The sequence below is a fragment of the Acanthochromis polyacanthus genome, chromosome 14 (genome assembly GCF_021347895.1).
Source record: "Acanthochromis polyacanthus isolate Apoly-LR-REF ecotype Palm Island chromosome 14, KAUST_Apoly_ChrSc, whole genome shotgun sequence".
Taxonomy (NCBI): domain Eukaryota; kingdom Metazoa; phylum Chordata; class Actinopteri; family Pomacentridae; genus Acanthochromis; species Acanthochromis polyacanthus.
The window spans coordinates 31355770-31369848 of NC_067126.1; the positions used below are offsets into that span (position 1 = coordinate 31355770).

General features: G+C 39.9%; 1 protein-coding gene across 1 annotated transcript; it reads right to left on the reverse strand.

The window, feature by feature from the left end:
* Nucleotides 1-56: 56 nt before the first annotated feature.
* Nucleotides 57-13911, reverse strand: tlk1a (tousled-like kinase 1a). The gene is given in 24 exon segments (XM_022213207.2): nt 57-1116; nt 1216-1323; nt 1412-1523; nt 1701-1836; nt 1916-2085; nt 2191-2280; nt 2504-2595; nt 4130-4211; nt 4452-4549; nt 4985-5051; nt 5178-5366; nt 6478-6614; nt 6703-6813; nt 7044-7136; nt 7263-7349; nt 7439-7534; nt 7732-7775; nt 7880-7955; nt 8580-8618; nt 9304-9375; nt 9550-9671; nt 13584-13620; nt 13622-13660; nt 13662-13911. Coding segments are annotated over 24 exon segments (2310 nt in total). The 5' UTR covers nt 13704-13911; the 3' UTR covers nt 57-945.
* Between the last annotated feature and the right edge of the window lie 168 nt (nt 13912-14079).

The following is a 14079-nucleotide window of genomic DNA, read 5'->3' on the forward strand; positions in this document are numbered from 1 at the left end:
TATAGTACAATATTTTAAAAGTGTATTATCAGGTGATGATCTACAATACCATTCACTGGGAGAAAAAGTTTCCTGGCATTTATTATTCACTCTTAGCAGAACTGTACAATTTGTACCCGAAGTGGAACATACAGCCCTTGAAAAAGTAAGAGCAACAAAGCAGCAAAAATGAAACCACTCCAGGAAACAAGTTTTACACTGGGAAATTTTAACTCTTTGTACATATTACTGCTGCAACTCAAAATTTGAAAATTCACCTGTACAGCATATACAGATTCCAATTTATCTGTTAATTAATATTCCTGCATAGGGTTTTTATACATTGTCATTTTTCTACATTTGGTTACTTTGTGCATTAAACTTAAGTATGCTGCCCCGACCTACATGACACTAGATGCCACTTGTATGCTACACATTACATTCTCATGGCTAAGTAACTCAAATTAAAGCCTAACATTGTGAAAAACAAAACATTTATCCAAATCAATAGTGAAATCTTTGTAGTTCTACTTAACAATGACTGTCCTCTCCTCACAGTAAATTAACTTCTAGCAGCTGAATCATTTGCACCCTGGCAGGACCACGTTATTTCATCTAAATGGTGGGCTGCCAAGTCTCCCTTCGGCCCTTTAAGGCTTTATCCATCTGCAACGTCTGAGTGACCAGTCACATTTTCTTCAAGGTATGTAGTCAGTTTCAGTGCTTTTGTCAGACCCTCAAAAAGGTCCATTTACCCAAGTCCTTTAAAACATCCCTCCATTGATCAAGCCCTGGTTAACAGGTAGAAGCCTGGCACAGGTCAGAGGAGGCCAGGTGAGATCTCCCAAACTGTGTCCTGCTCCTTCTGTTGCGGACTGTTCCTCCCGTTATGAGCCCAAGCGTTTGATAAGCTCCGTAGCCCTGGCTTCAGTCATCGGTTTGCCCTTCTGTCACAGTTTGAAACTGTCAATATGAGATGATACTGGAGGAGGCTGGGCTTGAGCCAGCAGCACTCATCTGCAGATTTCCAGAGGAGCTTGATCTCCGCATGTGGGGGAGCAGGTAGGGGTCACTTCCCAGCTGGTGAACATCAATCCGGTCCTCCTTCCTGTACGCCAGGCACCGCCTTATGAAAGCCTGAAGAGGAAGGAACAGCATTCAAAATGAACAAGTTTGAAGATAGACTTTTTCTTGATAATCTGTGACATTTTAAAAGCTGTTTGCACGTTCTCCTACCTTCGCTTCGTTACTGGAAACAGGCTTTACAGGGAACTGAACGTCGGTAGCTTTGAGGATGGTGTTTTCCTGCAGGATGTCCTGTTGTGACTGATTGTGGCCAAAAGGCTGAAAAAGAGGAACAGTGCTTTATCATCAGGCATGAGACACCAAAAATAAATTAATCAAAAAAAAAAAAATCTATTGTCATCCTTACCTTCCTTCCATACAGACACTGGAAAAAAATGACACCCACTGACCACACGTCCACTTTATTGGAGATCTTTGGAGGTTCTTTGCCGACCACAAAACATTCAGGAGGCAAGTACCTGGCATCAGAAAAAAAAAAAACTGTTTCTACCTTTTGGACGACATACTAAACTATGACTTCTATAACCTGCACTTCTGTTTAGATAACATTTTTATTGCCAGATATTTGCTCATAACAGAGTATGTTTCTAAGCGGGATATTTTGATTTCTGTATGTGTGGAGCATTTCTTCTCACCAATAGGTCCCTGCACCCTGTGATGTCAGGTCCATCCCATCCACACCATAGTTGTCATCATCCATGATTTTGGACAGACCAAAGTCAGTGATTTTGATTTCCCCACAGGCTGTACCGTCCACCAACAAGATATTACCTTGAAATCAAAGCACATTAAGTCAGCACTACAACGGTGAGTGTGCACTGAGTCAGGTGTACAGAAGGGTGTGGTTTACCTGGTTTAAGGTCATAATGGATGATGGGGGGTTTGATTTCATTCAGGTATTTTAGTGCATTCACAATCTGCATGACTATGGACCGTGCCTCTTTCTCAGACATTAGCTTATGCTGCTTCAAGTAGAAATCCAAGTCATTGCCCTCACAGTACTCCATGACGGTGCAAAATCTATCAGGCAGATAAGAGACTTAATAAGAATTACAGCCCACATCTAACAGAAACCAACTGAAAGGAGATGAAAATGCATGAAGAGGAATGCGGCGAGTAACTAACGTGTCTGTGTCCAGTGAGAAGTAGTCGTAAAGTTTCACAATCCGGGGATGGTCCAGCTCCTTGTGTATTCGGTATTCTCGACACGCATGCCTGTGGAAAGAACAGTATTTATACCACTATTGGCAACCAAAAAAGGAACATGCTGTTGCTGATACCCAGACAGTGGGGGCTATGGGGAGAATGTACAATGCACTGGAAGCTACAAACAATGAAAATGGTTTTCTAAGTGTGTCACCACGTTCAAAGCAATAATTATGGAGTACAATATGTGGTACATAGTCCCACACAGACCATACATAAATATGAAACATACTTGTGATAGTTCTCCTTTTTCTCCTCCCTCCAGTTCTTGTTAAGTTGGTGGATTTTCACAGCAGCGTATCGTTGTTCAATCAAGTCAAAAGCCTACAAAACACACACACAGAAGGTGTCTTACACTTGTAAAGCACCACCAACTAAGTATTTTTCATTTTGTAAATCATGGGAAACAGTTCAGTGTCGTGCAGAAGCCTTCTATTTTTGCCACACTTGAATGTTTCAGATCAAACTAATTTTAATGTAAGACAAGGATAACCCAAGAAAACACAAAAATGCAGTTTTTAAATGATTTTATTTGTTGAAAGAAAAAATTCTGTCCAGCCCACATTGCCCAATGTGAAAAAGTAATTGCCAATAGCTACCAATCTACCAAATGCCCAAGTTAATTTGGCAGTTGGGTTCAGTTTTACCAGCCACATGCACATATGATTACTGCCAGGATTCTTGAATCTAAACATCAGGGAACAGAACCTGTCAGGCATTGTGAAGCAGCTAAAGGGTCTCAAAAAGCAGCACACGATGCCACATTCTAAGGAGATTCAAGAACAGATACGATACAAAGTCATTGACATTTATCAGTGTGGAAAGGGTGACAAAGCCATTGCTAAGGCTCTGGGACTCCAGAGAACCACAGTGAGAGACACTGTCCACAAATGGAGAAAACATGAAACAGTGGTGAATGTTCCCAGAAGGCCAGCCTACCACAATTTGTCCAAGAGTGTGTCACTATCTAATCCAGGAGGTCACAAAAGAACCCAGAGGAGCATCAAAAGATCTGCAGGCCTCACTGGCATCAGTTAAGATCCGTTTACATGATTCCACAACAAGGAAGACACTGGGCTAACATGGCATCCATGGGAAAGTTGCAAGGTTCAAACCACTACTGACCAAAAGAACATTAAGGATCATGAGGCATTTGCAAATCAAATATCTAGAGGAGCCTCAAGATTTTTGGAACAACATCCGGGTGGACTGATAAGTCAAACATGGAACTTTTTGGAGGACATAGGTCCCATTACATCTGGTGGACTTTGCTTCCACAGGACCTGGACGACTTGTCATAATTGACAGAACCATGAATTCAGCTCTCTATCAGAAAATTCTCTTAGAGAACATCCATCCATCAGACCATGATCTAAAGCTCAAGTACAAATGGGTTCTGCAGCATGACAATGACCCAATGTACACAATCATGTTTACCTCTGAGTGGCTCAAAAAGAACAAAATGAAGGTTTTGGAGTGGTCATGTCAAAATCAGGACTTGAATCCAATTGAGATGCTGTGGGAAGACCTGTAAGGGCAGTTTATGTTCATATACCATCAAAATCCCCCCATGGCGATGTAAAAGACTGATCACAAGCTATCCAAAACATTTAACTACAGTTGTTGCTTCCAAAGTTTGCCCAACCAGTTTATAAGTTTAGGGGGCAATTACTTTTTTACAGGGGTGATACAGGTTTTCAATAATTCTCCAAAACGGCATTTTGTTGGTTATCTCTGTATAATATTAAAGAAATGTAAATATTAGTTTCATAATCTGGAATATTTAAGCGTGAAAAATATGCAGAAATAGAAGATTTCTGTAGAGGGGCAAATACTTTTGCATGGCACAGTAACTTACCTTGTAAACTTCACTAAAGCCTCCTCTCCCCAGAAGGTGTAGGAGCAGATATCGTTCATTCAGCGTTGGGTGATCTTTAAATCTTTAGATGGAAAAAAACGGGTACAGAAAACAATAAAAATTACAGATACAAAACTATGTGTCAATGACAAGTCCTTAAACATTAACTATGTGGTACCAGCACATGAGCAGTTTAACAAAACATGAGTCAATGGGCAGAGTATTACTTATAATACAGCCATGGATGAGGATACTGGCCTTGCATGTACATCATGTTCCAATGTCAATGCAGTATCTGTCAAAGAAATTGATTCAGACTCACTGGGAGCTGTCTTCGTTATTTATTCTCTTCAGCTCCCGAATGTGAAGGTTGCGGACTCTCTCCAGACGCTCCAGCTCCGCCTGGATCTCAGCTTCTTCCTATAAATGATTCAAGCACGCAAACATGCAACCGCACAGAAGGAACTTTAGAATACTGACTACAAGGAGAGGAGTTCATCAAAATCCACTTGTACACAGACGACTAGCTCTGAATTAAATATTAACGGCTGACTTGGTATAGTCTGTCAGGGGCTTCCTGTAATGCTTATTCATCAAGAAAACAATGAATAAATCGACAAAGTACATGCTCACCACGTCCTTTGGGTGATTTATATGAAAAGAAAAGTTGTTTTACTCAGGAAACAGGAGGATTGGATTGGATATGTATTTGTGTGTGTATATACATTTTTGCACAATATATATTATGTAAGTAATGTGTTTATTGTACATAATAATTGGCCATTGGATAAATGACTAATTTGAAACTACTGAACAGCTGTTGTTTCCGTTTAGAATTTTCAACATTTGACAAACCTTCTTGAGATGTCCAAGTCGCAGTTTGAAGATCTCTTCCTGTTCATGGTACTCTGCTAGAGTCAGCCTTTTCAGGATGAAAGAAATTTTGGGAGAAAAAAAAAAAAAAAAAAAGATTATACAGTATTTAAATTTGTGTTTTGCAATGCATTTTTAACTATGTAAACCAAAAAATCATTAAAGCTGGACTTACAGCTGAGGTAGGCTGGGTTTTAGAAAGGGATCGCTTTCTGCTCCATTCACTGCCTTGGTTTTGCGTTGCTTTGGCTCTGAGTTTGTGGTTGGTGCTTGGGAGTTGCTGGAGGATGGAGGTTTCCTCTTGGCTAGAAGTTTTCTCTGCCTCTCAATGTCCTCTCGCTGTTGGTTTATCCACTCTTGCTGTCTGTTGATGGACATGGGATTACAATATGATTTGTATTTCGCTTGTATTTATATCGCAAAATAACCATAGGCAGCATCAACAAATATCACAGCTGGATAGACACGTGTGCATAACTTTGTAGTCTGTTACTGTTACCCTGCATTGCGGTTTGATATGATAGTGTTATGTACCCTACTGCGCATGTTCATTCTTGTGGGGACAATCCTTCGCCCAGTGATACAAGCTCTGACAAATGGCACATCTTGTTCTTCTACCATGTCTGTCGAGTGGATTTGTACTTGGAGCAGCTGCTTGGTGTTGCAGTCTTGACCTCCTGTCTCCTCTGCCGGCAAACTTTGTGTAGTAAGCAGCTTCACTTGTATCTCTGCTCACCTGCATTGCATCAGCGCCGCCCCGCGGCGTACTGTCGCCAAATATCCGCTTTACGGCGGACTTCATGTTATCAAAAGTAAGGGTCAGACAAGCAGTAAGGGCCAACTGTTTATCTTTCATGGTAAGTCTTGCAGTGTCTAGCAACTTAAATGCTAACACCGCGTCGGGAAGCTCCATTCGAAACTGCCGGCTCCTGTTGTACCTTCGGTCAAACTCAATAATGTAATCTGCCATTGAAACGTGATCATTCTTACTTATTCGGTCAAACTCCGTGTACGCTTCGTATTGACGGTCCTTTTCTTCTTTTAAAAACACAGAGTCCAACTCTGTGTTTTTCAGAGTCCAATAGTCATTCCATCATCTTTGTTAAATCCGCTGCGGCTATTTCCAGTGCACTGTCCCTCGCTTTTCCTGTTAGCGTCAAGGCAACTGCCAGTGCCTGCTTCTTCTTGTCCAAGTCCGTTACTAATCTCCAGATGTCAACTTCATTTTTCCAGCTTTCGTAAGATTTTTTATCATCAAACGCTGGCGGAACTTTATAATTACCAGCGGCCATCCTCTGCTACCAATGTTAGCTCATAATAATCACGACGACGACGACTGAAAGTTACACACGACTTTACTCGCACACAGGCAACACTCACGGCGAACATGCGCAGAAGGGTACATAACACAATGAACATGCGCAGTAGGGTACATAACAGATAGGAACACAAACAATTTAATTAAAGATTCTCACTTGACAAGGTTTTGGAAAGCATAGCCATCTGTCCACTGTTCTGTGAATGAGGCCCCATGTCTCACTGTAGTGAAATGGCCTAAACGTAGTCTATCCTGCATGCTCTTCTCCCGGCAGGCCTGCTTCTCCTGGGTGCTCTGAAAAGAAATACAAAATATAGATTTGCATGCAGGTAACAAATAAAAACGTAAAATGCAGGATACAGACAAACATTTATACATTTACCTTTTCTATAAGCAACTTCTTGCTCATGGTGATGCATTTATTCAAGCGTTCCTTGAACTTTTCAAGTAATTTTTGTTGCTCGTCTATCTGTCTCCTGAGATCACAGTTTGCCTGTGAAGCAGAAAAAATTTTTTTTACATCAGCAAACATACAAATTACCCTGTAGTTCACCAAAAATTCACATCAAAATGTATGTTTAGAATGCTGACAGACCACGGAAATTAATGTTGTTTTTTTAAAATTACAAAACAATACTCTGGCAAGCTTTGTTGATCACCTTACTATCCTAGCCCAGTCAGGCTTTTCTGCGAGGCAGTAAACAGAAGAGATTGTCTTCTTACCCTTAACAAGTCATCTATTCGCCCCTCTTTCTTCTCAAGGTCTAGATTCTTAGTGCTTTCGAGGGCAGCCAATTTCAACACTGTAAGGTCAGTCTAGAGTGGGGGAAAAACAAAAGAAGTTGTTAAAAAACCTGATAAAAAAAAAAGTAAATCACTAATGTGTCTTTAGAGCAAAAACAAAATGTCTTCGGTGTTGGACTATCAACAGTCTTTTCTCACCTGAACAAATTTGACTGCGAGTTGCTTTGGATGCGTCATGTGGTCCCCAAAAGACAGACTAGTAGGAGATGAGCTATTTTGTCTAACCTGCAAAAGGACACATGTCACGTGTTTAAATACAGGGCAACATCAGATGGTGTTACAAAGCTTTGATTACAGGCTTCAGCATAACTTACAGCAGTGCCCTGAGCAGAGTGGGAATGTGAGTTCTGGGGTGAACGAATCATCGGTGGGAGACCTCTCACAGGACTGGAGCCATTTCCTCCCTGAAACTACAAAACAGAGACAGGGAAAGTCTAACTGCTGCCTAACATCTGGTAACCTGGACCTGCCATTCTTTCATTTTATTCTGCATTAGTGCAAAAGTCAAAATATGTATTTTGCCAAAGATGTTTAACAAACGCTAATATAGCACACTTTTTACTCCACATTTCCTTTGAGTATATCAAACATCTTACACCAGACTTACATCAAAATAATCACTTATTTTGGGTCCCCGGACAATTGATTTTCCTGTAGAGAAAAAAAAGAGTGTGGTGATTTATTAAAATATTTTGAAGAAATACTGCAATAACCAAGAGTCAAAAACACAACCAGGTCTACAAAAAGGCACTCACCTTGGCTGCTCTCTGATTGGATCTCAGGTTTCCTTTTTCTGCCTCTGGTTGTTTCAGACTGTTTCTTCTCTGGGGTCTGAAAGATAATTTTTAATTTAATAGCATCTTATAATATGATGAAAACACAACAAAGCCATTCCGATCCTTTATCTAGACTGCTGCAGTGTTCTCTCTGTAGGGGTGATGTTTTTGTTCCCACTGGATAGTAATGATAAAGAATTATGATCTATATATGAGCACAGTTACCATGGTTGAGTTGAGCTGTATTAGAGACTTTCTTTTGATGTCTTTACTTTCTCCAACTGAAATTACACATCAGTTGGGTTTTTCTGTAGTTTCCCGACCTTAGTTGTTATCTTTAGCCTTCATCTAAATCTAGTGAACACCTGTGCTGCCAGCAATAGATCTACAATTAGTTTTGGGACAATCAAAGTGTATTCTGAATTATTCAAACACATGCATTCAACTGTCAACAACAGATACAACCCAATATTTTTGATGGAGAAAATCTGGTTGTTTAGTGAGCTCTTAAGCAAACCCCATCCTTCTTTTTTATTTAATGGCACTTTGTTTGGCATAATTCCTTAACCCAGGAGGATCACAGCATACTGCAGGTTTCACTTACGTTAACCACCTTCAGAATTACAAACAGCAGCAGCCTTTAAAGGCTAACCATTTTCAGCGCTGATTATAAACTCACCGAATAAGCAGGAGAACTGCCTCTTTTCACATCAGACCCCTATTAAACGAGAAAGGGAAAAGGGTATGAGACGACAACCATGACAGAGATCATGTGGCTTTAACCACCAGATTCTGTTTAAGAAAAAGAGGTTTTATTATATCAGCATATCATTACCAACAGATTCATGATTTTAAAAAGTGTTTTTTTTTTCAAGGACACATACAAAATAATATGTGGTATGCAAGTAAGTCATAATTCAAGTCTGTTTCTGACAGCCCATTTCATAACTATCCATCCAACTCGGCTCAAACGTACATTCAGCTAATCCCAAACCATCTCACCAACTAGCACAAATGATGATATAGACCATTTTGTAGATAATATAAATATTTTTAAGATTAATGGAGAAAACAGGCAAATTAAGAGTTATCTCTGATTATTTCAATGCAGTTATTGGCAGTGGACGCATATGCTTTGCTTTAATCATGATAATAAAGTGTACCCATTATGTATACACAGATAATCACAACAAGACAGAGTTCAGATGATATTTTGTAAGGTTGCTAATGTGGAGATCTGCTTTTCTGTAAAGGAAAACTCAAATTTGGCATAAGAAAGAATATGGAATAGCTGTGTAAACAAAATAAAACAGTATATAAATGATGTATACTAAATATGCTATGTGTGTAATAATTATTCTGGTCCATGTAAGTTTGAAAGCAGAAAAGATTTAGACATGTACCTCGGATTCCTTGTCGCTCGAGGATCCTATACTTCCAAAACTGTGATTTGAACATTCATTATTGGTCAATCCCTAAAAGAAAAATATTAATATAATAAACAACATTGTGTAAAACTCCACATATATTCATTAAAACAATTAATACATTTGTGTAAAACTCCAAATACACACTAAATACTTTATTTTGACTGGTAATTATTACGTAACACTCACTGAGGACACTTGTCTGGCTAAATATTGACTCACTTTGGTTCCCCCACTTGTGCTGCCCGTGCTGCCCCCAGTGCTGCCGCTGACCCCGCCCATGAAACGTGCCTCCAGCAGCTCCTGTCTCCGGGGGTCCAGGCTGTGCAGCTCCTCCATGGCTCCTGGGAGGATTAGCAACAATTTACAGTATGTCTTAGTTATTCAAGGATCAGATTAATTGAAGCCTTTGAATGCCCACTCAAGAGCAGATGACACAGTATCTGTGAGCTTCAGAGTAGAGTTATGATTTATGACTTAAAGCCTGACAGGTGACAGTATCTCAGTCTAGACCAGAATATAAGCTGAGACCAAATGTATGCCAAGTGCTTAGTTGCATTTCCATGACAGGTATCTATGCATTTATTTAGCTATAAAGAGCTAAGCAAGTTTTCATTACGTTTACTCCTGATGCAATGACTAAATCTAGAAGCATCAGCTTAATATTACTAACAGGCATTTCTACACCACAAACGATATTGCCATGCGAATCCAAGAGCCATGTTTCAACTGCTAGGCAATGCTGAACACTGTGCTCCTGTGGGAATGATACAGGAGCTCCTTGGGCTTCAGTGTTGCTGCAGACACAGAGGTGCCTGCTCACAAACCTGTGCTTTAATGAGACAACCATTTTGAAATGGCTATGGAGCCTTGGCACTGTAAGCTTACAGTAGGTGGGGATTTTTTAAATCCATTGAAGAGGAGGGAAACGTAACACATCAAGGAACTACGTGTAATTGTTTAGAATTATTGGAGCTAAGAATAAAGCCTGCGTGTAGTCAAACAAAGATTAATACAATGATAAATGTGCAAACATACCTCTTAATTACCACCTAAAGCCACACACCTATCAACTATAACAGCTGCCTATGTAGCTGGTCTAACAATTAACTAAAAACATACTAGTACCATACCACACCACGAAACATGCCTTGCGGACTGGAAAAAGAACGTCATAAAACTATTTAATACTCTCAAGATAAATGTGGTTCCAGCTAAGTGTGAGGCAAAAGGAACATCAGCTCAATTCAGTTGTGCAACCAAAACAGAAATTACAGATGATGAAGCAAAGACAAAAACCTCTTCAAGCTCAGGAAAACAACAGATGTAATCAGAATGTGGTTGTCTTAACAGCCCATTTATTTGAACTGCTTTAATGTCAATTTACCCATTTCAGAAATGCAAATAACAAAAGTGTGCACACATAGAGTTTCACCTCCACATGCAGTCTCTAATCATCTTAGAAGTTGACTGAATCTGGACTTAATTTGGGCCAAGAGTTTTACTGTTCATCAGATTGTGCAAGGTGTTGCACCAATAGCTAAACAAAAATAAATTCACCACATCCCCGAACATAAACACATTGTCTGCCGTAAGTTATCACCGGATAATACTGGCTCACCATTTTCCAAATAAGTACTAAAAAAAGATGATTAAGTGGGTGTCCAAAACTAGCATTAAGCATCATCCTATCCATTAAACTCCCTTCCAGTCAATCAATGACATTCACAAAACCAAGTGCAAAATATATTTACATTTTCAAGTCTGATCATATTTTTATTATCACTGTGCTATTAACAACTCAACTTCTGTTCGGATCCAGTCAACCAACTTACCAACTCAGGCCTGTGATTGATGTATTTTTCTAAAAGATGCAGTTATTGACAGTGTCCTCATTATTAATACTACTTTGTACATCAGTAGTAGTAGTAAACCAAATACAATGAAGTACCAGTGTAGCACCACACAAGCAAAGACAATCTAAGTTGCATTCAGTACCTGTCTAACCAAAGTTTGAGTATCTGATGAATGACACTGGTTAATCATAAGTGCTGTGTATCATAACTACGATCTGCATGTCAAGTTAGAGCCAGACATAAAAGAACAATGATGTGGTCTACCAAAATGAATTTCCATGGAATAAAATTCATTTGTTCACCAGCTAACCTGCTATCACAGTGACAGTTTTAATTACATTACATCCTTTTCACTTTCGACACTTCACCATAACCACTTCATTCAGAGGTAGTAGTCACATATTCAGAAGTGTGACATTGCAAACTACCCTTTGCTAACACTTCTGCTCGATGACTCCTAAAAATCCCATTAAATGTTACTGCCTCCTGTGTTCACAGACTCAGCAGAGTTGTGTGTTAATAGAACAAATCTTCATAACTAATATGACACCAGTCAATTTCCCCTACCTAATAAACAAGCAGCTTGTCCAATTTCCCATGATGAGTCTGTGATTTCTAATCAAATTTACAGTCATCTACTGCAGTTGCATGCCTTCTACAACCATATGAGCAGCTGCTGTATGCAGTATTTGCACCAATTTGAGAGACACAAATCTGAAAAATAATGTGCGTGTTTTTTCTGTCATAAACTATAAAGACTCTTGTAATGAGTATACATCAGCACTAAATGTGTAGGGCTGCAGCACACGAGCTTTATCTCCAGCCTATTCAAATGAGTATTTTTCCCTTTCCTCTCACTACAGTTGGACTAACAAGTACAACACAGGTAGGAAATATATGACCTGTTTAGCATTGTTAAATCATAATTTCACAATTTTGCACTGTACTAGAAGGCTGTTGGATTTAGTAAATCAACAATATTTAATTTCTGATTGTACCAATAAAAACATCATCTGTAGTTTTCAAAACCTTTCTAGAGCTGCTTTTCATTAGTATCTTTTCTTGCTGAAATACAACCAAATTGTATATCGCACTTCATCCATAATATTTATGCCAGTTTCACGACATAAATGCATATGAGCTGTGCAATGATTTTCAACAAATTCCTTTACTTTTAAACATGAAGGACTCCCTGCATAACTATTATCTATATTCAAGCCCCTGCAGGAGCATGTGGTTGAACCCTTACAGCTCTAGCTGTGGATGTCATTTTAACTCCATGCTGCTCAGCAGACTGACCACCTGTTTATGGCAGACACTTGGGAAGTCTTTAAAAATCTCTGGTTTATGCTTGGTAGACCACTTCCATCTGAGTTCATTCACTGGCAATTTAAACTTAAAAAGAAACTGCACTGACAATAGTCTCAGTGGTTTCAGTATTAACACATGTCTTACTACTAGGCAGCCATCAGTCATTCATGTCAATCAGTGTATGTAGCATTGGTAATACAAAGAGAAGGAGAAGCTTCTCCAAAACTGAGTAAAGTCCTCCATCACTACAACATCCAGCAAAAGCCACTGATGTGTAAGGAAGCATGATTAACACTAAGTGACAACTACACAGTCATTTGATTGCGTGGTGGTTAGCATGCAGCACAGCTCTAGCAGCTTCTGTCCCATGAGTGTCCCTTCATATCTGTGGGACATCTACATAAACACTTAGTAATACTTAGAGTAAGGTCAAACAAGGCTACCTAGCATCCAGTACATTAGCATCAATAGCCAAGGGATCTCTTAAAGACCACATACAGGCTTAATGTTGGACAAACACTGTCATGTTAAAAGCCGATATAAGACCGTTGACTACCGATAAGATGACAAAAAACGCCAGTTATGCAGATACTGTGAACACTGATGATACATAAACACAAGTCAACACACAAAGGATTGCTAACGATGCGATGCACATCTATACATTGCTTGCTACCAATAACCATAACCAGAAATCGTTTGATCCCTCTACTTGCATTTACTGATTCATTTTTTACATCTATCGGCAACCTGGCCGGTGTTTGCTCTTCTACCAGCAGCACGTTTAATGGAAGATGCGCCGACCACAACGGTTCACATTTCTGCCCTCGCAGAGGTTTATCGCCATTGTCCACGTATTTGTCTTAAGGTTACTGCACTGGCCTGAGCCGAGAGACGGTCCTGTGTCTTCAGTGCTACTAGCTAGCCAAACAGGCTCAATGGACTTTGGAGCTGATGCGTTCCTGCAACGTTTAGCTAGCGAGCAGGTTTCGCCACCAAGATTTGCTCGGTCGTTTTCACACAATTCCCTCTCGTTTTGCACAAAATGACCCAAACGAGACATATGCGTGTTGAAACGTTTCACTATACCTTCCTGGGCCTTCACCCCTGCCGTGGTATGTTGCTGAAAACACAGTCCGTGTTGGGGACGTGGAGAGCTGGGACCAAAGATGGCGTCCCCTCCAAACTTCCACTACTTTGGATACTCATCAAGCTACTTTTCGTGTGTAGGTACCGCAGCGGTCAGTCTTTCACACGGACTGAGAAATTCACCGACTGGGGCACCACGGTTATTTTTTTACACTGGCACGGCGACTGACACCGAGTGAAAATGTGGAATTAGGATGTTTTTAGGGCACAAACCTCTTCACACCTCAGCAGTGCGTCCGGGCTCCGGGGCCACCTCTCCGTCTTCAAGTGGTTCAATATGAAACGTCATGCATCGTGTGCAAAATTCTTATCGCGAGGGTGATACTTTTTCTCAACGTCAGTGACAACATGAGAATAACAATAATAAAAACAAACAAACAGGATTTCATTTACTGCACTCAGATATTATACTAAAACACATTCCAAATAAAGCTCA